At 42.9% G+C, this 27,548-nt stretch overlaps 1 protein-coding gene across 1 annotated transcript; it reads left to right on the top strand.

Annotated features, from left to right (window-relative positions):
- The first annotated feature begins 819 nt into the window (after positions 1-819).
- PRSS38 (serine protease 38) lies at positions 820-27,548 on the top strand. Its single transcript, XM_006100215.3, has 5 exons — positions 820-1,006; positions 1,298-1,460; positions 2,214-2,485; positions 26,615-26,757; positions 27,203-27,548. The coding sequence occupies exons 1-5, from the start codon at positions 820-822 to the stop codon at positions 27,455-27,457; spliced, it is 1,020 nt and encodes a 339-aa protein (XP_006100277.1). The 3' UTR covers positions 27,458-27,548.

Here is a 27,548-nt window from a genome sequence, read left to right as displayed (position 1 = left end):
CCCCAAAATGGATACATACTTTGAATAATTATAAAGGCAGTGTTTATTAAAATACATTTTATTTTCAGAGTGTAACAGAATCATCTGTTAAAGTGTGTATACATCTTGGGGGTGGTACCCTGTATATATATGAAACACCTAGAGACTGGCAAACTACCTGTTTCTATATAACTAGTGAACTAAGAATGGTTTTTACATTTTTTTATGCCTGAGGGAAAACAAAAGAATATGTTGTGGGATGTAAACTTCACATGAAATTCAAATTTGTATTTGGAAATAACGTTTTCTTGGAACGCAGTGCTGTTCATTTGTGTACATACTGTCACGACAGCACGACTTCAGGGGCATAGTGTACCTGCCCCACCCTTTCTTCTCTGATAGTAATATAACTTGCTTTGTTCAATGTCACATTAGTAAATAGGTGAGGAATTTTGCTTGCACTTTTCCATAATACTGCGTCCTATGACCAAACCCGAACTTGCTGGCTGGATGTTGGGAGACACGGTATGAAGTTATCCCCATTGTATCAGCCAAGAACCAGCCACCTGACCCGGAGTGAGACCACTGGAAACCACCAACCACAGCTGACCTGGGTGTGAGGACACCAAGAGTCTATCACCCGGGAGGCAGGCTGCTGAGAGCTGCCTCCACGTGCAAGTGAGCGAGTGGTGACCTGCCAAGGCCCCAGGGGGTGTCCAGATAGCGGGCGGTGCCTGAGACACAGGGGTAAAACCACGTGTTTTAGGGCGCGAGGCGCTGGCGTTGGTGCTGTCAAGTGTCGCGTGCGCTGGCGCCATCACACATCGCGCGGCCGCAGCCATGGTGAGTCCAGCGGGCTCCAGCCACCGCACCCCGGGGGCCTTCAGCCTCATGGCCACCCCGCCCTCCTGCGGTGGTGCTGGGCCTGGAGCTTCGAGCAAAGCCTCGGGCCTCCTCCTGCTGCTGCTGCTCCTTCTGCCCCACAGGCACCGCGACAGCGAAGGGATCACCTTGAGCCAGGATGTGGGTAGGACCCCTCCCAGCGGGGTTGGGAGTGGTTCTGGAGGCGCATCCTCCCTCCCCTTCCCTTCCTGGTTGGAGAGCCCCTTCCCTTGCCTTACCTTCCCTCCTCACCCTCCCCTGTTCTCTCCTATCCTTCTCTCCACTTTCCTATTATCCCAGCCTCCCCTTCCCTCCCCCTCCCCCCGCCCCAACACACACACTTCTTGTGCACCGCCAGATCCTCCCTCCCTTTTGCTCATGGCCTGGCCTGCTTCTGCATAGCTGCTACTCACACGCTCTGTATCTCTCCACTCAGCCTGTGGCCAGCGTCACATGCAGGGGAAGGTCGTAGGGGGCGTGGACGCCCCTGAGGAGAAGTGGCCGTGGCAGGTCAGCGTGCACTATGGGGGCTTCCACATCTGCGGTGGGTCCATCCTCAATGAGTACTGGATCCTGACAGCAGCCCACTGCTTTAGCAAGTGAGTGGTGCTGGCCATTCCCGTGGAGGTCCAGGGACCTTGAGGCTGACCATCCAAGACTGGTCGAGCTGGGACTACATGGAATTGGAGAGAGAATGGGTTCAGCACACAGCTCCATCCTCTATAGCTTCTCCTGACACAGGGCTGAGGGGTCCTTAGGACCATCTGTTCTTTGAGATAGGTGCGGAGCCAAATCATAGGATGAGAGGTGAGGAGAGGAGACACACCATAGGACAGCTGAGACACATCACAGGAGAGAGTGGAGGGGCCACATCATAGTATGAAAGGAGAGAAGACACATCATAGGATGGGAGGAGAGGAGAGAGTCATAGGAGGAGAGGAAATACATCGCACAATAAGATGGGAGGAGAGGAGACTAAGAAGCTGAGAGGAGAGGGGACATGTCATAGGAGGGAAGAAGAGGCACATAGCAGGGTGAGAGCTGAGGAGAGACTTACTTATGGACAGGCCACTTTACACCTGACAAGCTCATCCTAGGCTGTTGGTGGCCAGCAGATCCTGATGGTTTCCCAGATTCTCCATGGGCCCAGGTCAAGACTTCTTTGGGGGTAATTCTTCCAAACAACCAAGTCCCCACTGTCCTGCAAGGGATTACTTTTCCACATCTTGGCTGAGATCCTGAATACCAAGCTTCCATGCTCCCAGGCCTCCCTATGTCGGTGAGCTAATGGTGGCTCCTCTCCCCAGGTTCAAGGTGCTTGAGCCACTGTGCCTTTGTTCTCTGTCCCACAGGGACAGGCGCACTGAGGCATTTGATATGTACGTGGGCCTTGTGGACCTCAAGCTCGCAGGCCATCATACCCAGTGGTTTGAGGTGAATAAGATTATTATGCATCATACATATGAAGTGTTCCACCCTATTGGAGGTGACGTCGCTCTGGTGCAGCTGAAAAGTCCAATTGTATTTTCTGACTCTGTACTCCCCATCTGCATTGCAACCCCAGACATGAACCTTGAGAACCTTACCTGCTGGGTTACAGGATGGGGACTCATCTCCCAAACAGGTAAGAGAACAAAATGCAGCATCAATCCCTTTTTTGGAGCTTGTGGAAGGATGGTGGCTCTATGGCACTAAGGAAAGAAAGTGTTGCAGGTATCTGAGGACTACAATCCCAACCTATTTCTCTGTCAGTGTGGAGTTTCGATTTATCCCTGGCTGGCTTTGTTGTATACAAAGAAATAGTTACTTCTACTTTGAGTGTGGACTTAATATTTAGTTTATCAAGACCAAAATTTTCAAAGTAAAGTTTCCTAAGATAGTAAATTTAAAGTAATCTTTTTAGCCTATTTAAAAAACCTACTAGTTATTCTCATTTTGTACCTAAAAGCCTTATATTTTCTTTGTAGGTTTGTACTCAGAATTTTTATGGCTAAGTAAAAGATGTTTTTAAATTGCATTTGCTAATCAGTCATAGTTTTGATTTTTGCGCATTGACCTTGTTTCTAGCCACCTCATGGAACTAATTTTTAATAGCTGGTCAATTGATTATTGGACTGTTCTATATATTCTTTTTCCTTTGAGATTTTTCAGTTTTCTTTATTTTTTAAAAAAATTGTTGAGAGTATTACAGATGTCCCCTTCCCCCCACCCCCTCATTGTCCCATCCACCCAGTTCCTGCCCTTGGCCCAGGCCTTTACCACCATATTGTCTGTGTCCATAAGTAATGCATATATGCATACAAGTTCTTTGGTTAATCACTCTCCCCTCCCTTCCCTCTGAGATTCATCAGTCTGTTCCATACCCCTGGTTCTATTTTATTCATCAGTTTATTTTGTTCATTAGATTCCTTGTTCATTTTTTAGATTCAATTGTTGATAAGTATGTATTTATTGACTTTTTATTGTTCATATTTTTTATCTTTTTTCTTTTGCTGCTGCTGCTTCTTTTTTTCTTCTTCTTCTTCTTACTAACTGCTTTTCTCCTGCTGCTTTTAAGATTTTTCTCTTTGTCTTTAACCTTTGTCATTTTAATTATGATGTGTCTTGGTGTGGGCCTCTTTGGGTTCCTCTTGTTTAGGTTCCTGGACTTGTAAGGCTATTTCTTTCACCAGTTAGGAGAAGATTACTGTCATTATTTCTTCAAATAGGTTTTCAATATCTTGCTCTTTCTCTTCTGGCACCCCCATAATGTGAATTTTGGTGTGCTTCATATTTTTTTATTCTTCTTTTTTTTTTTTTTTTTTGCTCTTCTGATTTGGGTGTTTTTTGCTTCCTCATATTTTAAATCATTGATTTGATTTTCAAAATCCTCTATTCTATTGTTGAATCCCTGTAAATTATTCTTTATTTCAGTTAGTGTATGCTTAATATCTGACTGGTCCTTTTTCACATCTCTTGAAATTCTCACTAAGATCCTTGAAATTCTCACTAAGTTCCTTGAAGCTCTCATTATTAAGATCCTTGAGCAACCTTATAACCATTGTTTTGAATTCTGTATCTAGTAGTTTGCTTGCTTTCATTTCATTTAGCTATTTTTCTGGAGATTTCTTCTGTTCTTTCATTTGTGACGTTTCTTTGTCCCCGCATTTTGGCTGCTTCCATGTGTTTGTTTCAATGTATTAGGTAGAGCTGCTGTGTCTCCTGGAATTGGTAAAGTAGCTTTGTGTAATAGGTGTCCTGTAGGGCCCAGTGGCTCAGTCTCCTCAGTAACCTGAGCTGGGCACTCTAGATGCACCCCTGTGTGGGATGTGTGCACAGTCTTGTTGTAGTTGAGCCTTGATTGCTGTTGGGTCACTGGGAGAAGTTGACCCTCCAGGCCAATTGGCTGTGAGGACCACCCCTATACAGAGGACACCCCTATGGAGCAGGACTTGCTTCAGTGGGGCTTTGGTGCTCACTGAGTCTTCCCCTTGAGTGTGTTTCTTGTGGATGTGAAGAGTTGTAATCTGGTATGGTCTGAATCTGTCCACCAGGTGCCCTGGCTCTGAGGCCTCCCAGGAGGTGCAAAGTCAGTCACTATCTGAGGCCACCCATCAGGAGCTACAAAGCAATCTGCATATGGCTGCTACTTGTGTTGGGCTTGGAAGTGCCCAGGTGAGGCCAAGATGTCTTGGGCCTCTTATTGATAGGTGTGGGGCATGCTCACACCAGCTTGTTTGAGAAATTTTAGAAAAGCCTGAAGCCTGATCCAGGACAGGCCATTCTAATGGAAAAGCCACAGAAAACAGCTTGGGTGGGGCTGCAAATTGGATGGGACGGGGCCTCAGGGAATAACCAGGGCTGAGTAGACAGTGTGAATCAGGCCGATGGAAACTCAGATATGGCTGCCGTCAGCTCTGTGATAGGGGAGGTCTCAGCATAGGAACAATCACCTCTGAAAGCACCTCTGTCTGGAAGAATGCAGCTCCTGAGTTCTTGCTCTGATGCCAGACAATCCAATTTCTCCCTTTATGTCCATAGATCCTAAGCCATTGCCCCAGTGCTAGAGCTCAGAGGGAGCAGGACCATGTAAGTTCATGTACTGGCCCTTTAAGAGGACTGCTTGGGATGTCAGCAGCCTCCGAATCACTGAGCCATAATCCCCACTGGTTTTCACAGCCTGAAGTTACAGGTGCTTCTCTTCCCAGCACTGGGACCCTAGGCTGAGGGGTGGTCTGGTGTGGCACTGGAACCCCTTACTCCTCATGGGAGGAGTCTAGATACCCCTCCCAATTAAAAGCATGCCACACATGGGTGTAGGACCAGCCCGTTCCATGCCTACAGCCCTCCTACCAGTCTTGGCATGCTTTCTTCTTTACTTTTCTAGTTGCAAGACTTCCATTCAGCCAGATTTCAGGTGGTTCTGAATGGTGGTCATTCTGTATTTTAGTTGTAATTTTGATGTGGTTGTGGGAGGCTATGAGTACTAGCGTTTACCTACACTGCCATCTTGGTTCTCTGTCCTATATTTTTTTTAAAGCATTTTTTTTTTTCAAATAAGATTGCTTCATCCCTACTTTTCCTATCTTTTGTCTTTTATTTTTTTCTTATTGCAGCAGCTGGAAACCAGTAAAAATGATGCTAGGTCTATTTTATTTTATTTTAATGGAAATGCTTGGTTTACTATTAAGTTTATGGTTTGGTCTGGAAATTTTATTTTATTTTTTATTTTATTTTTTTATTAAATCTTTATTGTTCAGATTATTACATTAGTTACTCTTTTTTCCCACCATAACTCCCCTCCACCCAGTTCCAACCCCACCCTCTGCCCTCACTCCCCACCCACTGTCCTCATCCATAGGTGCACGATTATTGTCTAATCTCTTCACTCACCCCCACACCCCTTTCTCCCCCACCCCCAAGAATAGTCAGTCCATTCCCTTTCTATGTCCCTGATTCTATTACAATCACCAGTTCATCAGATTATTTATTCACTTGATTTTTAGATTCACTTGTTGATAGATGTGTATTTGTTGTTCATAATTTGTATCTTTACCTTTTTCTTCTTCTTCCTCTTCTTACAGGATACCTTTCAGCATTTCATATAATACTGGTTTGGTGGTGATGAACTCCTTTAGCTTTTTCTTATCTGTGAAGCTCTTTATCTGGCCTTCACTTCTGAATGATAGCTTTGCTGGATAAAGTAGTCTTGGTTGTAGGTTCTTGGTATTCATCACTTTGAATATTTCTTGCCATTCCCTTCTGGCCTGCAAAGTTTCTGTTGAGAAATCAGCTGACAGTCGTATGGGTATTCCCTTGTAGGTAACTGAGTTTCTTTCTCTTGCTGCTTTTAAGATTCTCTCTTTGTCTTTTACTCTTGGCATTTTAATCATGATGTGTCTTGATGTGGTCCTCTTTGGATTCCTTTTGTTTGGGGTTCTCTGCGCTTCCTGGACTTGGAAGTCTATTCCTTTCACTAGGTAGGGGAAGTTTTCTGCCATTATTTCTTCAAATAGTTTTTCAATATCTTGCTCTCTCTCATCTTCTGGCACCCCTATAATTCGGATGTTGGTACGCTTGAAGCTGTCCCAGAGGCTCCTTACACTATCTTCATATTTTTGGATTCTTTTTTCATTTTGCTTTTCCGGTTGGGTGTTTTTTGCTTCTTCGTATTTCAAATCTTTGACTTGATCCTTGTGACCCTCTGGTCTGCTGTTGGGAGTCTGTATAATATTCTTTATTTCAGTCAGTGTATGCTTAATTTCTAGTTGGTCCTTTATCACAACATCGAGGGTCTCATTAGATTTCTTGTGGATCTCACTACATTTATCGGCAGTCTTACCAGTCTTTTCGAGGATCTCACTACATTTATTTGCGGTCCCACCAGTCTTTTCGAGGGCCTTACTCAATTTATCAGCGGCTTCTAGACAGTTCTTTAAAGACCTTAAAAGTGTGGTTTTGAACTCTATATCCAACAGTTTGCTTTCCTCCAATTCTGTCATTTGTGTCCTGTTTCTTTGTCTCGGCATTTTTTATGCTTCGCTGTGTCAATAGAGTGCCCTTCTGTGCTAAGTGTCCCAATTACCTGAGGTAGACACTCTTGGTGCACCCCCTTGTGGGCTTTGTGCACAGTCTTGTTGTAGTTAAGCATTGATTGTTGTAGTTATCACTGTGAGGAATTGACCTCCAGGCCAATTGGCTGTGAGAATCAGCTGTGTCTGCGGTGGGAGAACTTCTGTGCTGGAGACACCCCTCTGGGGCTAGACTTGCTTCGATGGGGCTTTGGTGCTCACTGAGTCTGCCCCCTGAGTGTGTCTTTTATGGTTCCACGGAGCTGCAAACTGGATGGTCCCACTCTGACCTCTGGGCTTCCTGGCTCCTGGATCTCTAGGGAGGTGCTAATCTAGCCTTTGCCTGAGGCTATCCAGCAAAAGCCTCCCTGCAGGGCTTGGGCAGAGCAGGTCCCACGGGATCAACAGGGTGGGGTTAGCAATTATGGCTGCTCTCAGTCTTGCCCTCAGAGACTCTGCTTCTCAGTGTCCCAGTAGTCGCTGCAGGCCCCACGGAGAGAAAGCTGCCCTAGGGTTCTGAGCGATGCCAGACTGTCCCACTTCTCCCGTATGAGTGTGTGTCCTTAGAGACTCGCCCGGATTTGGAGCTCAGAGCCTGAGACTCCCTCCCGATTGAAAACGACAACCGCGCCCTCAGCCTCCAGCCCGCTCCACATGCACTCCGCACCTTAGTATTTTACTTCAGCACCGCGCCTCCTCTGAGCCTCGGTATGCTTTTCTCTTTCCTCCTAGTTGTAGAACTTCCACTCAGCCAGCCTTCCTGTGGTTCTGGATGATGTCCGCTCCGTCTTTTAGTTGTATTTTTGAAGTGGTTGTGTGAGGCAGCAATTTCAGGTGTTTACCTATGCTGCCATCTTGGTTTCTCTCCTTATAATTCTTTTAATTTCTAAAGAATTAGTAGTAATGTCTCCTCTCTCCTGTTTTTTGTATTCTCTCTTGTTTGTTTGTTTTTGGTCTTTGTAACTAAAAGTTTATCAATTTGGGGTGTTCTTTTCAAAGAACCAACTTTTCGTTATTGATTTTCCAGATTAAGTTTTCTATTTCATTGACTCCCACTTTTATATTTATTATTTATTTATTTCTGATTAAATTGAGTTTTATTGCTCTTCTTTTTTTTCTATTTCCCTAAGGTGGGAGCTTAGAATGTTCTAGTGCCTTTTCTTTCAACATAAGCATTTAAAGATGTAAATTACCCTCTAAGCACAGCTTTAAATGCATCCTACAAGTTTCAATATGTTGTGTTTTTGCTTTCCTTCAGTTCAAGATATTGTCTCATTCCATTCATGATTTCTTCTTTAAAGTGTGTTGTTTAATTCTTAAGTATTAGTGAATTACCAAATGTAATTCAATTGTTAATTTCAACTTTAATTCCATTGTGCTCAAAGGTTGGCTTGAGGGCATGTCCGGCCCATCTTGCCCAGTCCCACCCTGCCAGCCACCTTCTAATTGATTTCCTTTCAATGTGCACAAATACGTGCACCAGGCCTCTAGTACATTTATAATTATATCTTTGTGTTGTATTGGCTCTTTTATCTTTATAGAATGTCTGCTTTTGTTCCTAATAATATTGTTTGTTTTAAAGTTTATTTTCTCTGATACTGTTCTATCTACTTTGTTGGCTCTCTTGTAATTAGTGTTTGCATGGTATATTTTTTCCCATCCTTTTACTCTTCATCTATATGTGTCCTTAAATCTAAAGTGTGTCTTTTGCACACATTATATAATTAGGTCTCCTTTTCATTTCTATCTGGAAATCTCTACATTTTGTTTGCAATGTTAGTTCCTTCACACTTACAATAATTATTAATATGTTGGATTTATAAATGTCATTTTCCTAAATGTTTTCTATGTATCTCATGTATTCTCTAGTTTCTATTTTTCTTTCCTGCCTAATTTTGTGTTAATAAGCAAATGTTTCTTAGCATACCATCTAAATTTTCTTTAGTTTTAAATTATATTTTAAAAGATATTTTCTGAGTAGTTGCTCTAGGAATTACTTAGGTTTTCAGAATCTCCTCAGATTAATACTATCTTAACTTTGGTAAAATATAGCAGCTTTGTCTCACTATAATTCAATTCCTCCCTTTTGTGCTAATATTGTTACATATACTGCATATATATGTAATAAAAACTCCAAAAAACAATTATAACTATTGCTTTATACAATTTAGTTTTTAAAATAAATTAAGAGGTGAGAAAAATATATCAATACATTTTTTCTAGTACTCTTTATTTTTTGTGTGGATTATAGCTAGCATTTTATTTCATCTCATTTTAGCCTGAAGGACTTATTTAATATTTTATAAAAGGTAAATATTTTAGTTTTTATTTACCTTGGAATGTGTTTTGCCTTCATTTTGAAGGTTAGTTTTGTTAGATACAGAATTTTTCTCTAAACATTTTCCTACCCAGAACTTTGAATCTGTTCTTCCACTGCGTCTGTCTTTCAATGTTTCTGGTGGAAAGTTAGCTACTTATTATATTGTTTATCTGTATTAATTAGTGGCTTTTATTTTATTGTCTTCTGGATTTGTCTTTGGCTTTGGCTTCATCAGTTTAATCACAATTTGTCTAGGTGTGGATTTGTTTGTTTGTCCATCCTGAGGATCAGTAAGCTCCTTAGATATAAAGATTCTTTCTGCTCAAATTCAGGGAGATTTGGGCCATAATTTCTTCAACTTTTTCTTGCCCCTTCACTCCCCCTCTGCCCCCCTACTCTCTTTCTGGGAGTCCTATTACACATATATTGGCATGCTTCATGTTGTCAATAGTTCTCTAGGCTCTGTTAATTTTTCCTCATACTTTTTTGCTCTATTCTTTACATTTGATAACTTCCTCCAATCTATCTATAATTTTACTGATTATGTTTTCTGCTTTCTCATATCTTCTGTTGATTTAACCTAACAAATTATTAGTATTGGTTACTATATTTTTTAACTCTAGAATTTCCATTTTGTTCTTTTTTATAGTTTTTTTTCTACTGAGGTTCCCTATATGTGGACTCATTATCATGACATTTTTATTTAATTCCTCCATGTAGTATATAAATAATTCTTTGAACTTATAACAGCTGTTTTGAAGTCTTTATCAACTAAACCACCTGTGTGCAAACATACCTTTTTTTTATATATATTAACTTGGTTTTTCTGGAATATGAGTCACTCTTTTCTATTTTTTGTATAGCTTATAATTTTGTTGTTGTTGAAAACTGGACATTAAGTAGTGCATTGTAGGACTTCTGGTCAAGATGGTAGAGTATATAAACTCTGTGCTCATCTCCTTTCACAGTTACATCAAAATTACAACTAAATTATATAACAACCATCACTGATAATCACCTGAAGACTAGCTAAACAGAATTCCTAAAACTGGAGGATGCACAGAGATGCAGAACAGGCAGGCCCCGCACCCATAGTGTGTGATTAAGAGTCGGGAGGGATAGCTCAACTGTGGAGGTTTTCCCTAAGGAGTTGGTCCCCACATTGGCTCTCCAGCCCAGGGCACAGGTTCTGGGAAGAGGAACATCTGGCTGTAAAAATCAGCAAGGATTGTGTCCCATAGAGACAAGGGCTGAAGGAAATCAAGATACACTGCTCTTTAAAGGGCAAGTCACAAACTCACTCACATTAAGATCCAGCACAGGGAAAGCAGTTCAAAAAATAAAATACCTAGGAATAATTTTTTAAAAAATATTTTATTGATTTTTTACAGAGAGGAAGGGAGAGAGTTAGAAACATCGATGAGAGAGAAACATCGATCAGCTGCCTCCTGCACACTCCCCACTGGGGATGTGCCTGCAACCAAGGTACATGCCCTTGACCGGAATCGAACCCGGGACCCTTGAGTTCACAGGCCGATGCTCTATCCACTGAGCCAAACTGGTTAGGGCAGAAATAATTTTTAATATGTTTTTATTGATTTCAGAGAGGAAAGGAAAGGGAGAGATAGAAACATCAATGATGAGAAAGAATCATCGATCAATTGCCTCCAGCACACCCCGCCTACTGGGGATTGAGCCCCCAGGCTTGTGGCCTGATTGAAAATTGAACTGTGACCTCCTGGTTCATAGGTCAACACTCAACCACTGAGCCATACTGGCTGGGCACTAGAAATAATTTTAACCAAATGTAAGAGACCTGTACTCGGAAAATTATAAGACACTGAAGAAAGAAATTGAAGAAGACATAAATAAATGAAAGTATATACCGTGTTCATGGGTAGGAAGAATTAACATTATTAAAATGTCTATACTACCCAAAGCAATCTATAGATTCAATGCAATGCCTATCAAGATACCAATGTCGTATTGCACAGAATTAAAACAAATATTTCAAAAATTTATATGGAACCACAAAAGACCCCAAAAAGCCACAGTAATCTTGAGAAAGACAAACAGTGTTGGAGGAATTATGCTACCTGATATCAAACTATACTACAAGGACATAGTAATCAAAACAGCATGGTACTGGCATAAAAACAGACATAGATCAACAGAACAGAATAGAGGCTCAGAAAGAAACCTTCATCTTTTTTGTCAATTAACATTTGACAAAGGAAGCAAAAACATATGATGGGATAAAGATGGTCTATTCAGTAAATAGTGTTGGGGAAATTGGGCAGATACATGCAAAAAATATGAAACTAGACCACCTTCTTACACCATATACAAAAATAATCTCAAAATGGATTAACGACTTAAATGTTAGACTCAAAACCATAAAAATTCTAGAAGAAAACAGACAGTAAAATCTCAGGCATTTCTCATAGTGGAATCTATTAAATGTATCATTTCAGGCAGTTTCCTTGTTGATTTTCTGTCTCAATGATCTATTCATTGATGTCAATGTGGTGTGAAAGTCCCCTACTATTACTGTATTACTGTTAATCTCTTTCTTTATGTTCATCAATGTTTTGTATACTAGTATTTACTAGTAGGTGCTCTGCTTTGGGTGTGTAGATGTTTATGGGTTATATTCTCTTGCTGGATTGATTCTTTTATAATTATGAAATGCCATTATTTCTTTCTTGTCACAGCCTTTGTTTTTTTTAAAATTTTTTATTGTTGACAGTATTAGAGATGTCTCCCATCCCCCCACCCAATTAATTCCCTCCTTCCAGCCCCCCTGCTTCACCATACTATTGTCTGTGTCCATGGGCTATGCATATATGCATATATGTTTTGGGTTAATCTCTTCCTTGTCCCTGCCACAACCCTCCTCTGTGAGATCTGTCAATCTGTTCCATGCATCCATGCCTCTGGAACTATTTTGTTCATTAGATTCCACATGTAAGTGAGATCATGTAATATTTGTCTTTCTATGATTGGCTTAATTTGCTTAGCATAACAATCTCCAGGTGCATTCACTGTCAGAAAGGGTAAGAGACACACCTTGAATGACCCTGCTTTGAGCTACTCTCCCTTCCCCCACAAACTTGGGCTCTGCAGGGGTATTCAGGACCTGCCTAGGTTTACACAATTCTCGTTTTGGGTGGTGCCCACAGCTTGTAGGAGGGGAGCGGGCACTTCCTCTCCTTTCCAGGGCTGCACTAGCTAAACTCACTGGGGAACTTGGCTCTGGTTTCCTGTAATGCAACCGAAGGGCCCATAACATGCCCATCTGTCTCCCAGGCAGAACCCCACCTGGAGACACAGTCACAATACCTCAGCTCCACCGAAACCGGTTTGGCTCAGTGGATAGAGCGTCGGCCTGCGGACTGAAAGGTCCCGGGTTCGATTCCGGTCAAGGGCATGTGGGTTGCGGGCACATCCCCAGTAGGAGATGTGCAGGAGGCAGCTAATCGATGTTTCTCTCTCATCGATGTTTCTAACTCTCTATCTCTCTCCCTTCCTCTCTGTAAAAAATCAATAAAATATATATATTTAAAAAAATAAAATATAAAAAAAAAACAATACCTCAGCTCCGCCTGGCTCCCTGGCACCCCCTCACCACCGCACCAATCAGGGGGGCATTAAAAAACAAATCAGCCCCAGTTGGCCCTCTAATCTTTCATTGCATCCAGCCCCCACTGGGCAGGGCATCCACTCAGGCTCCCACCAGGCCAAAAGCCCAAGTCCTCCTTACTGTCAGATCTAGCTGTATGCACATAGATTTCCAACCCAGAGCCATTTCCCTTTGCCTCAGGTCGCAGTAGGACACCTGGCAGACCCAGCCATTCTACATGTGGTGGGAGGGGTGCTGCCCATGCACGCGAGGTGGGCAAGATGGATCCTCTTTCCCAAGCCACACTGTGGAGCCCCTGTCCAGCTCTCTGCCCAAAGTTCTTCCAGAAAATAAAAGGCTCCTCAGATTCACTGATGGATCAGAGCCATTCGCCAGCCCTGAGTTTTGTTTGTATGGCCCCTCCCAGTGACACAGATTGTAGTGAACTTCCCAGGCTGTGTTGTAACAAAGAAATTGCTCTTTGCCTGGAATAGTGCAGTCTAAGTCTCCCTCCCAGGTGGACAGAATTCCTACAGGTGCCCACTAATACTACAGGGGCTTTCCTTCCCTTTTTGTTGTTCTGGATTGGGATCCCCGCAAGGACCTGGGTCCCCATGCACCCAGGGGGCAGGGGCTCTGCGGCTGCACTTTCCCTCTGGCTTCCTAGCTGCACAGGTGCATTAGTTGGCTCACTCTTTCATGTCTCTTCCTTGTTAGGTTTGATTGAGCAATTGAATCAATACCCCTCCCCCAGGAAATGACTTTTCAGGCCATTTCACTATGGACATTCCCTTTTGCCGAAACCACACTTTACTTGCTGAGACCACATTCCATTATCTCTTCCCTCCGGACCTGCACAGAGAATTCTCCTCCCAGAAAGCCTGGCAAAAGTCCTTTAAAACCCGCTGACTCCCATCACTGGGGCCTGGTGCCATCTGGTGTGCGGATGATCCAAGAAATTCGTAATCCCTCACCATTCTGCCCTCGTGCATTCCTCTTTTAGCGACCTAATAATCCTGTCCTTTCTCCACATTCTCTGCTCACAATATTTCGGGTCAGCTACACTTCACTGGTTTTTTTAAGCAGAATGCTCTGCAGTTTAGCTCAAGTCCAGTCCGGTGTTGGGAGCAATCAGTGGAAACTTCCAGCTACTCTGCAGCCATTTTGGAACCCCCCTCTGGGATTGTTTTCTTAGTTTCCCTTTCTAATAGTTCATTATTGGTGTATAAAAATGCAAATTATTTCTGGATATTTATATTGTATCCTGCTACTTTACTGAATTCATTTATCAGTTCTAGTAGATTGTTTTGTGGAATCATTAGGGTTCTCTATGTAACAGTATCATGTCATCTAGTTTTACTTTTTTCTGTTCCAATTTGAATGCCTTTTATATCTTCTTGTTTGATTGTGGTGGCTAGGACTTCTGGTACTGTGGTGAATAAGCGTGGTGAAAGAGCACCTCCTCTGTCTTGTTCCCCATCTTAAGGAAAACACTTTTAATTTCTGTTGCTTATGTACCTTTGAGAATTTTTAGAAATGCCTGCAGCCTGGGCCACAGTCAACTGCCTTTGAGGAGCAGCTGCTGAAAAAGGTTTAGATAGTGCATGAGTTGGGTTAGGTGGGATCTCAAGGACCAGGGCAAGGGGAGTAGTGTTCTCTAAGTTAATGCAGATTCAGATTTGGTGCCTGTTTGCACCTTCAGGCTGTGTGTCAGAAGGGCTCTTCACAGAACCAATAGCAACTTCTCCAGCCCTCACCCTGAAGCCACACAATTCAGTTCCTTCTCATATTTCCTTCGTATCTTTTGAGCTGCTGTCCCTTTGCTGGAGCTTAGGGTGAGTGTTTGTGAGTAAGTGAATCTGTATGCAGGCCCTTTAAGAGGATGCCTGGATTTCTAGGAGCCCTCTGTCTCACCTGGACAGAATCCCTGCTGATTTTCACAGGCAGATGTGGGAACTCATTTTCCTGGCACGGGTACTTCGGGCTGGAAGCCTGCTGTGGGCCTGGGACCCCTTGCTCCTAAGTGGGGACCCTGCAGCCAGTATATCCTTCCTGATTCTCAACTGCCCCAGGTGGGTATGGGACCAGCCTGTTTTACATATCCACCCCTCCTACCAGTCTAAGCATGGCTTTTTGTTTATATCCTTAGTTATAAAAGTTCTGTTCAGTTAGTCCTCAGGTGATTCTCAAGGGTGGTTGTTTTATAATTTAGTTGCCATTTTGATGTGGTCATGGGAGGTAGTGAGCACAGTGTTTACCTACTCTACCATCTTGACCAGAAGTTGAGTGGTTCCATTTGTATTCCATGTCATACCAGACTCTAGACAGATAAATTAGGCAATAAAAATAAATAAAAGGCTTCCAAATTGATAAGAAGAACTATCTTCACTGATGACAGAATCCTATAAGTAGAAAATCCCAATTAATCATCAAAAACAACTACAGACAATAATAAATTCAGCAAAGTTAGAGGGTATAAGATTACACAAAAATCAGTTGTGTTTTTATACACCTTAATGAGCAATTGAAAAAGTAAATTAATAAAACAATATCATATCATCCAAAAGAAAAATTACTTATGAATAAGTTTAGCCAAGGAGGTGAATGGCTTGTATACTAAAAACTACAAAACATTGCAGAAAAGAATTTTAAAAGACCTAATAAATGTATAGACAGCTCATATTCCTGGATTTTGAAGACTTAATGTTTTTAAGATGTCAACACTACCTAAAGTTATTGAGATTGCATTTGATATAGATTGCATTAAGTGATATGTAATGCAATCTCTATCAGAATTTCAAAATTGTGCAGAAATGGAAAAGCTGATTCTCAAAATCTTATGGACTCAGAAGGGGCCCTGAATAGCCAAAACAGTCTTGAAAAAGTAGAGCAAAATTGGAGTTCTCACACTTCCTGATTTCAAATTTTACTACAAAGCTACAATAATGAAAAGAATATGGTACTATCATGAGGACAGACATATAGACCAATGGAATAGAATGGAAGTCCAGAAATAAACCTATATATCTATGGCCAACTAAATTTTGATAAGGGCTCCAAGTTAATTCAATGGGGAAAGAATAACTTGTTTAACAAATGGTGGTAAGACAACTGTATATCCACATGTACAAGAATGAAGTTAATCCTTACCTCACACCATATACAAAATTTTCAATGGATGTGCAACCTAAATATGAGTTAAAACCATAAAACTCTTAGAAGAAAACATAGTGGTAAATCTTTGGATTTGGCAAAGGATTCTTAAATATGCCTCATCTTAAACTTCATGTTTATAAAATTATACAGTGTGTATTCCTTTGTGTGTGCCTTCTTTCCCTCCACCTACAGTTTTTTTATTCATTCATGTTGTTCATATGATAGTTTATCTTGTTTTTTTGTCACATAGTTTTCCATTTTATGAACATAGTAAAATATCTTCTCTTCATATTCCTGGAGATGAATATCTGGGTTGTCTCCAGTGTTTAGGTCATATGAACAAATCTAAAACAATTATTATGGTACTAGTCTTTCAGTGAACTCACACACTTGTTTATCTTGGAGCTATACTTGGAAGTAGAATATGTTGGTTATAAGGTGAGGATAAGTCCAATTTATCATTTTCCTTTTAAACATAGGACCTTTTTGTATCATGTTTATGACACTTAACCTCTTGTAAGGTCATGAAGATAGTTGTCTTCATTTATTCTAGAAGCATTATGAATTAAATTTTTACACTTATTTAGAGGATCTATAAAAATTAATTTTTTGCATGTGATGTGAGAAAAAGATTAAGGATCACTTTTCCCCCCCATATTGACACCCACTTGTTCCAGCACCATTTGTAAGACCTCCTTTCCCCACTGAATTATATTAGCACCTTTGTCAAACATTGTGTGATGATATGTGTGTGGGTTTACTTCTGGGTTTCCTGTTCTGCCACTGGAGTCTCTACTGTGCAGCAGTGCTGCAGTATCATCTCATATTATGAAAGGCTAATATGCAAATCGACCAAACAGTGGGATGACCGGTCGCTATGATGCGCACTGACCACCAGCGGGGAAGATGCTCAATGCAGGAGCTGCCCCCTGGTGGTCAGTGTGCTCCCACAGGGGGAGTGCCACTCAGCCAGAAGCTCACAGCTCACCTCAAGCCAGGGCTCACAGCTGGCGAGTGCAACGGTGGTGGCGGGAGCCTCTCTCGCCTCTGCTGCAGGGCTAAGGATGTCCGACTGCTGGCTTAGGCCAGCTCCCCTTGGAGTGCGGGCCTAAGCTGTCAGTTGGACATTCCCCAAGGGCTCCTGGACTTCGAGAGGGTGCAGGTCAGGCTGAGGAACCCCCCACCCCTGAGTGTATGACTTTCATGCACCAGGCCTCTAGTAACTGCATAATGAGTTTGCTGATACATGTCCTCTACAGCTGTTTCTCTGCCTCAGGATCATCACAGCACTTGGGATCCTTTGCATTTTCATATGAATTTTAGAATGAACTCCCCAGTCTCTACAATATGCCTGCCAGGATTTCAAATGACTCACTGTTTTCCATGCCTCCTGCATGCCCCCTCTCTGGGCACATTAGGGCGCCTTAGGATTTCTAGAGTCCTGCTTGTTCAGCAGGGAACACCTGGGCACAATCTTAATTCTTTCAAGATTTCAACAAAGGAGTGGACAGCCAAGCCCTGGATTGAGAGCAAAGCAGGTTCATTTCCAATCCAGAGGACTCAGCCCACCGGTAAAATCCCACCCACTGCTTCCTGTGTTGCTGGCAATCTTGGGATGGTTTTTACATTTTTAAATAGTTGATATAAAACCAAAAGAAGAAGAATATTTTATGGAACATGAAAATTTTATAAACTTCAAAGTTCCATGTCCATAAATACATTTTTATTTGAACACACACACACTCATTCACGTGAGTATTGTCTATGGCTGCTCTCCTGCTCCAGTGGCAGAGTGAGTACTTGTTACAGATCTGGTTTGGCCTCCAAAGCCTCAAACATTCACTTATGGTCACTTCCAGGAAGTTTGTTGCCCCCTTCTTTATCATATACCTTCCAGTCTCTGCCTGAGAATTGGTATGTTCTATTCTGAGTTCATCTTTTTCTGTAGTAACTTATACTCAGCCAGAAGCAACCTCTTTATAAAAAAATGTTTTTATTGATTTTAGAGAGAAAGGAAGAGGGATAAAGAGATAGAAACATCAATCGGTTTCCTTCTGCATGCCACCTAATGGAGATTGATCCTACAACCCGGGGAATGTGCCCTGACTGGGAATCAACCAGCAACCTCTTGGTTCATGGGTTGACACTCCACCACTGAGCCATACTGTTGGGTCAGAAGCAACCTCTTGACTCATAATTCTGCCTGGAAGTCATCTTGCCAAGTTTCTTAAGTTCATTAAGTACATTTTCTATCTTCCAAATTACCCTTGGCAACAGTTTTGCCACTTCAGAACACAGGCCACCATTTTCCCAACCTTTCTGATCCATTTTCTTTTCATTTTTCTAGATCAGTGATGGCGAACCTATGACACGCGTGTGAGAGGTGACACGCGAACTCATTTTTTCGGTTGATTTTTCTTTGTTAAATGGCATTTAAATATATAAAATAGATATCAAAAATATAAGTCTTTGTTTTACTATGGTTGCAAATATCAAAAAATTTCTATATGTGACACGGCACCAGAGTTAAGTTAGGGTTTTTCAAAATGCTGACACTCCGAGCTCAAAAGGTTCGCCATCACTGTTCTAGATTATACTGTAGGAACCTTTTTCCATCTACTAGGTCCCAAAACCAGTGCCACATTTTTTTTATTTTTATGGCAACCTCCAATTTCTAGGTACCAATTTTTTGGTATTTATATACTAGTATTGCCACAATAACACTGCATTACAATGAACTGTAAAAGCCTGTTATGCATAGTGGTAGGCATTCATTTAGCTCACCTGGCTGTGGGTGCCTGTGATAGACTAGCTGGAGCATGGGACTTTGATCCAGGGACCTTTCATCATAAATTTTTTAAAATATATTTTATTGATTTCAGAGAGGTAAGGAGAGGGACATAGAAATAGACACATCAACAATGAGAGAGAATCATTGATCAACTGCCTCCTGCATAACCCCTACTGGGGATTGAGCCCACAACCTGGGCATGTGCACTGACCTGAAATTGAAACTTGACTTCCTGGTTCATAGATCGATGTTCAACCACTGAGTCACATCGGCCAGGCAGCAAACATTTTTTAAACATACAGTACTGGAGCCCTAGCTGGTTTGGCTCAGTGGATAGAGTGTTGGCCTGCGAACTGAAGGGTCCCAGGTTCAATTCCGGTCAAGGGAACATGCCCAGGTTGCGGGCTTAATCCCCAGTAGGGGGCGTGCAGGAGACAGCCGATCAATGATTCTCTCTCACCATTAATGTTTCTCTCTCTCTCTCCCTCTTCCTTCCTCTCTGAACTCAATTAAAAAAAATTTTTTTAAGAGATTAAAGAAACACACAAAAACAAACATACAGTACTGGACACCTACTTCAGTCAGGGCACTGACCTCTTTTTCCTTTTAGATTGTCAGATTTTAAAAAAATGCCAACAGCCAACACAACAGGAGCCATCAGGTGTGAATGAATCAAAATTATACCTGTTTCTTTGGTCAAATGGGCAAAAAATATATTTGTTGTGCTGCATAAATTTAATAATTAGTTTATGTGTGCCTTGAGATGAAAAAGGTTGAAAATTGCTGGTCCAGCAGGCTTGCTGGTGGAAAAACACAGCACTTTTTCAAGTGTCGGTTTGTAACAAGTGTGCCAAAAACCCACTAACAAAGCATGTCATGTGGCAAAATTCAGATCTGAGAACTGGGAAATGCATCATACCTACCAATGGGAGTGACCGCAGAGACACCAGGCAAAGAGCACACTAGTAGACACAGGAAAGGATAGAAAACTGGATCCATGAATGCAGCTCATATCCCCTTACTTTGTAGTTTACTATTTAACAGATGTAAACACTTTACATAATAGAACTCCCTTCCCTCTTCAATTCCTTATGTTATCATCTATATTTTACTTCTGCACATTATATTGGCATTACTGTTGCTTAAACCTTTAATAATCCTTGAACATAGTTTTCAATAGTCTCATTTTTAACCACATCTGAAAAATGATTGACCCAAAGCCCAAATTCAGCTCACTCTAAAATCATGACTACTTACCTCCCAGCCATGACACTCCTCTCCCAATTTGATCTTACAATGATGTGCACCCCAGTGTCTGCAGAGAGATGTAGTGGTGGGGAGATACACATCCACCATCTCTGTAGACCTGTAACATACCTACCCTCCAAGGGTTGCTTACCCCAGCATCCCTTCCCCGAATTGATCCCACCCTCTCTCCGTGCTCAGACATCAACATCATTTCACATGTCTGCTTTCTGTCTCTTTCTTTGGCCCTTAGGAGCACAGAGTTGGATTCATCCTAATTCTTGGTTCAGAAACATTCTTCAATAGTTCATGCATAGTTCTCTTTTATGTTTGTTTATAATAATATGACAGAATAAAGTGAGGAGTTCCCTCCTCATTTGAGGGAACTTCTGACCAAAAATCATTTTTTTAATCTTTATTGTTGGGAGTATTAAAGATATCCCCCCTTTCCCCCCTCCACCCAGTTCCCAACGAACCCCAGTTCTTCACCACCCTATTGCTTGTGCCCATAGGTAATGCATATATGCATATAAGTTCTTTGGTTAATCTCTTCCTGCTTCCTCCCCTCTTCCCTCTGAGGTTCATCAGTCTGTTCCATGTTTTCATGCCTCTAGTTCTATTTTATTCATCAGTTTATTTTGTTCATTAGATTCCTTGTTCATTTATTTTAGATTCAATTGTTGAGAGATATGTATTTATTGCCATTTTATTATCTTTTCTCCTCCTCCTCCTCCTCCACCTCCTCCTCATTATTATTATTAGTAGTAGTAGTAGTACTAAAGAATACCCTTCAGCATTTCATAGAATACTGGTTTGATGGTGATGAACTCTTTAACTCATTCTTGTCTGGGAAGCTCTGACCTTCAATTCTAAATGATAGCTTTGCTAGGTAGACTAATCTTGGTTGTAAGTCCTTCCTATTCATCACTTTGAATATTTCTTGCCACTCCCTTCTACGCCTGCAATCTTTCTGTTGAGAATCAACTGACAGTCGTATGAGCATTCCCTTGTAGGTAACTAACTGCTTTTCTCTTGCAGATTTTAAGATTCTCTCTTTGTTTTTAACATTTAGCATTTTAATTATGATGTGTCTTGGTGTGGGCCTCTTTTGGGTTCCTCTTGTTTGGGACTCTGTACTTTCTGGACTTGTAAGTCTATTTCTTTCACTAGGTAGGGGAAGTTTCCTGTCATTATTTCTTCAAATAGGTTTTCAATATCTTGCTCTCTCTCTTCTCTTTTTGGCACCCCCATAATGCTAATGCTGGTATGCTTGAAGTTGTCCCAGAGGCTCCTTACAGTATCTTCATATACATATTTTTGGATTCCTTTTGCTCTTCTGATTGGATGTTTTTTGTTTCCTCATATTCCAAATCATTTATTTGATTCTCAGAATCCTCTACTCTACTGTTGAATCCCTATAAATTATTCTTTATTTCAGTTAGTGTATGCTTAATTCTGGCTGGTCCTTTTGCATGTCTTTGATGTTCTCACTAAGGTTCTTGAAAGTCTCACTAAGTCTCTTGAATCTCTCTTTGAGTCCCTTGAAGCTCTCATTGAGATCCATGAGTAACCTTATTACCATTGTTTTGAACTCTGTATCTAGTAGTTTGCTTGCTTCCACTTCATTTAGTTATTTTTCTGGAGATTTCTTCTGTTCTTTCATTTGTAACATGTTTCTTTGCCTCTACATTTTGGCTACTTCTCAGTGTTTGTTTCTATGTATTATGTAGAGCTTCTATGTCTCCTGGAATTGGTAGAGTGGCCTTGTGTAGTAGGTGTCCTGTAGGAGCCAGTGGCTCAGCCTCCCAAGTCACCTTAGCTGGGCACTCTAGGTGCACCCCCGTGTGGGCTGTGTGCACAGTCTTGTTGTAGATGAGCTTTGATTGCTGTTGGGTCACTAGGAGGAGCTGACCTTCAGGCCAATTGGCTGTGAGGACCAGCTGTGACTACAGTGGAAGAGGTACTGTGCAGGAGACACCCTTATGGAGCAGGACTTGCTTCAGTGGGGCTTTGGTGCTCATTGAGTCTGCCCCTTGAGTGTGTCACTCATAGATGTGTAGAGTTATAATCTGGAGTGGACTAAATCTGTCCACCATATATACTGGCTCTAGGGCCCCTCTGGAGGTGCAAAGTCATCCAATTCCTGTGCCCTGCCTGGGGCCACCCATCAGGAGCTACAGAGCAATCTTCAGATGGCTGCTACATGTGTTGGGCTTGGAAGTGCCCAGAAGAGGCCAAGTTGTGAAGCAAGGCAAACTGCTGCTAGTGCCAGGCCTGGGGCCTCTTATTGAGTGGTATGGGGCACACTGATTCTAGCTGCTGCTAGTTTGAGAGATTTTTAGGAAAGTCTGAAGCCTGAGCCAGGACAGGCCATTCATATGGAAAAGCTGCTGCAAACAAATTGGGTGCGGCTTCAAATTGGGTGGTGTGGGTGGGGTCTTAGGGAATCACCAGGGCATAGGGAACAGTGTGAGCCAGGTTAATGGAGACTCAGATTTAGCCTCTGCCAGTCAGCTCTGCAACAGGGGAGGTCTCAGCATAGGAACAATGACCACTGCAAACACCCCTGTCTGAGAGAAAGCCATCCCTGAGTTCTTTCTCTGATGTCAGACAATCCAGTTCCTCCCTGTATGTCCCTGGATCCACCCAAGCAGCTGTCTCAGCACTGGAGCTCAGAGGGAGCAAGTTCAAGTACAGTGGGGTCTTGACTTACGAGTATCCCGACTAACAAGTTTTTCGAGATACGAGCCGTCTCTCGGCAGATTTTTTGCTTTGAGTTGCGAGCTAAAATTCGGGTTATGAGCCAGCTTCAGGCACCCCACCGCTAGTTGGCACAGCGAACATCACAGTGAACGCCACAACATCAGCGCAGCATCACGTGTCTCACTCGTTCACTTTTTGATTTGACATACGAGTAATTTGAGTTACGAGCTCCGTCACGGAACGAATTAAACTCGTAAGTCAAGGCCCCACTGTAAGTCCATGGGCCAGCCCTTTAAGAGAAACACTCGGGACTCCAGCAGGCTCCGTGTCACTCAACCACAGTCCCCACTGGTTTTTATAGCCCGAAGTTACGGGACTTCTCTTCCCAGCACTGGAATCCTGTGCTGAGGGGTCTGTTTTGGGGCTGGAACCCCTTGTTCTTCATGGGAGGTCTCCTTAGCTTAGATATCCCTCCTGATTAAAAAAGATGTCACATGTGGGTGTCAGACTAGCCTGATCTACATTTCCTCCCCTCCTACCAAACTCAATGTACTTTCTTCTTTAATTCTCCAGTGTAGGACATCCATTCAGCCAGATTTCAGGCAGTTCTGAATGATGGTTGTTCTGTTGTTTAGTTGTCATTTTTATGTGGTTGTGGGAGGCAGTGAGTACTGCATCTACCTATGCCACCATCTTGGCTCCTGGCCCATATATCTAACTAAAAATATTTATTGTGTTAAAATACACATAACATAAAATATACTGTCCTAACAATTTTTAAGTGTACAGTTCAGTGGTATTAAATATATTCACATCATTATACTGCCATTGCTAATGATAATCACTAGAATTCTTTTTATCCTGTATACTCATTAAACAATAAATCCTCATTTTTCCCTTTTACCAGCTACTGGCAACCACCATTACACTTTCTCTATTTATCATTTTGACTAAGCTACTTCGTAAAGTGGACTCATACAGTATTTGTCCTTTTGTAACTGGCTAATTGCACTTAGCACAATGTCCTCAGTTTTTTCCATGTTTTGCATGTGTCAGAATTTTCTTCCTTTGATAGGCTAAATAATATTCCATTGTATGTGTATGCCATATTTTAATATGTCGTGGACACTTAGTTTGCTGTTGTTAATAATGCTTCTATGAACATGGTGTGCAAATATCTCTTCAAGACCCTGCTTTCAAATATTTGGGGTATATGCCCAGAAGTGGAATTGCTGGGTCAATTGGTAATCTTATTTTTAATTTTTTGAGGAACCTCCATACTGTTTTCCCCAGTGGCTGTACCATTTTTATTCCCACCAACAGTGCACAAGACTTTCAATTTCTCCACATCCTTGTTTTCTGTTTTTGATAATAGCCATTTTAATGAGTGTGAGGTGATACATCATATACTAATTTGCTTTTCCCTTATGATTAGTAATGTTGAGCATATTCTCATGTGCTTATTGGCTCTTTGTATCTCTTCTTTGGAGAAATGTCTATTAAAGTCTTTTGAATCAGGTTGGTTGTTTTGTTGTTGAGTTTTAGGAGTTCTCCATATATTCTGGATATTGACCCCTGATCAGATATATGATTTGAAAATATTTTCTCCCATTCTGAGGGGTTGCCTTTTTACTCTAGTAGTGTCTTTTCATATACATTTTAAATTTCTCATGAAGTCCAATTTGTCTATTTTTCTTTTGTTGCCTGTGCCTTTGATGTCATAATAAGGAAATCACTGCCAATTCCAATGTTATGAAGCTTTTGTCCTATCTTTTAAAATCTATAGAGACTTATTTTGTGTCCTAATATATGATCTATCCTGGAAAATGCCCCGTGTGCTCTTGAGAGGATGTATATGTTGTTGCTGGGTGAAGTGTTCAGTATGTGTCTGTTATATCTAGCCAGTTTACTGAGATGTTTAAGTCCTTTGCCTCCTTCCATGTCTGGTTGTTCTTTCCATTATTGAAGGTGAGGTACTGAAGTCTCCAACTATTATTATAGAACTGTCTATTTTACCCTTCAATTTTATGGGGTTCTGCTTCATATATTTTAATGGTGTGTCATTAGTTGAGTAAATGTTTGTAATTGTTCTGTTTTCTTGTCCTCATGATAGCAGATCCCTGTGCCTATGGTAGCAAATAGAACAGAACTCTGGTGTTACTGGTGTAGTTCTTGAACCCAGAGGATTTCCAAAGACATGGGCCTTGTTTCTGTCCTTCCTCCAGAGTATTGTACTTGTGCCAGGCCCTGGGCAAGAGTATATGATGTGCCACCCCTCACTGGTGGAAGGGTTCTGCTCTGTGTGCAAGAAGGGAAGTAAGCTGTGTTTTCTGGGTCCCCAGTGGCAGCTGGCTGTCTCCTGAATGCCTGTACTGAGGAACCTTCTCTCTGATCCCTGTCCTGTTCCCTGTATTTCTCATGAGCTCCCCCTGGAGACCCAGAGAAAAACCTACCCATGGGTGCAAACCTCTGTTCTCTGTTTTCCTGTTTCCTGAGCTGGCACACTTCCAGCATTGAAGAACTCATTGACTTTACAGCTGACTTCTTCCCACTCGTGTCTGTGTTGTACTTCTCCTTCTCTGCCCTGTCAAATGTGAGACAGTCTGTGCCAGGCTCATCATTGTGGTCCTCTGTCTGCCTAGTTCTGTGTGGCCTCAGCGTCCCTGTGAGCATGATGGGGATATTTTCTCCCACCTCAACACTGGCTCCCTCAATGTCCTTGTTATCCCATGAGACTCTTCATTCTTGGCCCATTGGAACTCAGCTTCCCAGCCCCATTGAACTCTGAGCACCGTGAAGTCCAACCTGGCCACTCTCTGCCCTCTGGGGAGATGTACCCTCTGCATTCCTGGCCCAGGGTCCTGCAGCAAACCACGGTAAATGAGTCCCCTGTGGGCCTCTGGGCTCTCTTTCTCTGAAGCACCCTCCTTCTGGCATCCAGCTGCCTTGCAGATTCCAGCTGCCTGTGTTCTTTATATTTCAGACCTGAAAAGCGTTCCAGGCAGGAGGTGGAGCCCTTGTAGACCTTGTCTCCTCTGTTTTCTCTTCTCAGTGGCCACAGCAAAAGTCCTTAGACCGATTTTTAGCTGGCTTGGGAGTTTCAAAGTAGTTTCCTAACTGCATTTTCCTGGGCGGCCTCTTCTAACACTATACCCTAAGTCTGTGGACTCTCTATTGCTCTGCATTCTATGTGCACCAGCTAATTCTTCTGTGCCTCTTTTCCTGATATTAATTACCTCACCAACACAGCAGCAGCCACAGACACTGCTGACATTCTGCTTTCTATCTCTTCCCCTCAAGGTCCACATGCATCAGCTCCAAAACAGATTCCCCAAATACAGGTCCCCTTTAACCCTGGTTAGAGGGTCTTCAGTCTGTGGGAGCAGCTCCTTCCAGTCAGGCTGGCATGGAGCCTTGGGACCCACTCACACATTGGCCAGGAAAGCTTAAAGTTTCTGGGACCAATTTCTATATCCCTCAGCACAGAGAGGACACAGGGATGATGCGCCACAAAACTCGAAGCTTTCTTTCTTGTACATATAGTGCCACCCTACAGTCCCCAACCCTACAGTCACCAGGGACAGAGCTGATGGACTCCATGCACTCACGCTATAGCAGTGGGAAGACATGCTGCATGCCTCGATGGGTTTGGCTCTGATGGTTCTTTTATAAAATTTCATGTGGCATTTATATTCACATTTCATTGACCAACACCTGAATCCCAGTGCAGAGAAGGGAGCCATTGGAGGGCAGGAGCAAGAGAAAAAGCCACTGGTTGAGCCCACTGGGCCTGGGATTGGGCTGGGCGTGTCCTCAGGAACAGGGTGGGGAGGACCTCTCACTGGACCTGTGCTTCTTTCTGACAGGTGACTCCTCAGACCACCTGCAGGAGGTGCAGATGCCTCTGATCCCATTTGCCTTGTGCCAGTTGCTTTATGGACAGACATCATACATTCTGCCAGACATGATATGTGCCGGGGACCTCAGGAACCTGAAGACTGCCTGCGAGGTGCATTCTACCTCAGGGACGGGGGCCAAACCCATGACTTTCATGTGTTCATCTGCTTAAAGGCATAGGGGATATTTGTCCTGAATGGGTGGGTGGCCCCCAAAAGCCTGGCCCCTGAGGGTTTCAGAGCACATCGCCATGTGGCCACAGGTTGGACAGAACCGTAGGTGGCCTGGGTACAGATGGGGCACAGGCCCAGTCAGTGCCCAGTGCCCTGTGGACCCCAATGCTGGCCAAAGGGGCCTTGCCTGGGGACCTCGCCTGCTGACTATCATCCTGGGCACCTGCTCTGCCTTCCCACAGCAGGGCCTGGCACTGGCCAGGTGGGGCTGCGGAGTGAAGGGGCTCTGGACTGGCCCCAGAGGGTTGGGCTCTGGGCCACCCTCATGCAGGAGGCAGCAGGCCCCAGTCTCTGGGTTCACAGGAAACTCCTCTTTTCTTCCAGGGTGATTCTGGGGGCCCACTCGTCTGTGAATTCAACCACGTCTGGGTGCAAATTGGAATAGTGAGCTGGGGCCGCGGTTGCCTGTTCCCTATGTATCCTGCAGTTTTTGCTCGAGTCTCCCATTTCTCCATATGGATCCATCATCAGATAGCACTCACACCCCTACCTCTTCAGCCGCTCCCCACCCTTTCCTCCTCTCTAGGGGCCTCCATCCATGTCCTGATGACCATGATGGCCTTCCTGACAATGTTGTGAGGGCAAGACCCCTACCCTGGCTTCCTCGTGCTGCATGCCTTGGTCCCTGCCCATCTCAGCCCAAGTCTCCAGGCATCTGAGTGAGGTGAGG

Source organism: Myotis lucifugus, unplaced genomic scaffold (genome assembly GCF_000147115.1).
Source record: "Myotis lucifugus unplaced genomic scaffold, Myoluc2.0 scaffold_302, whole genome shotgun sequence".
Lineage (NCBI taxonomy): Eukaryota > Metazoa > Chordata > Mammalia > Chiroptera > Vespertilionidae > Myotis > Myotis lucifugus.
This window is presented reverse-complemented; position numbering and strand designations above follow the sequence as displayed.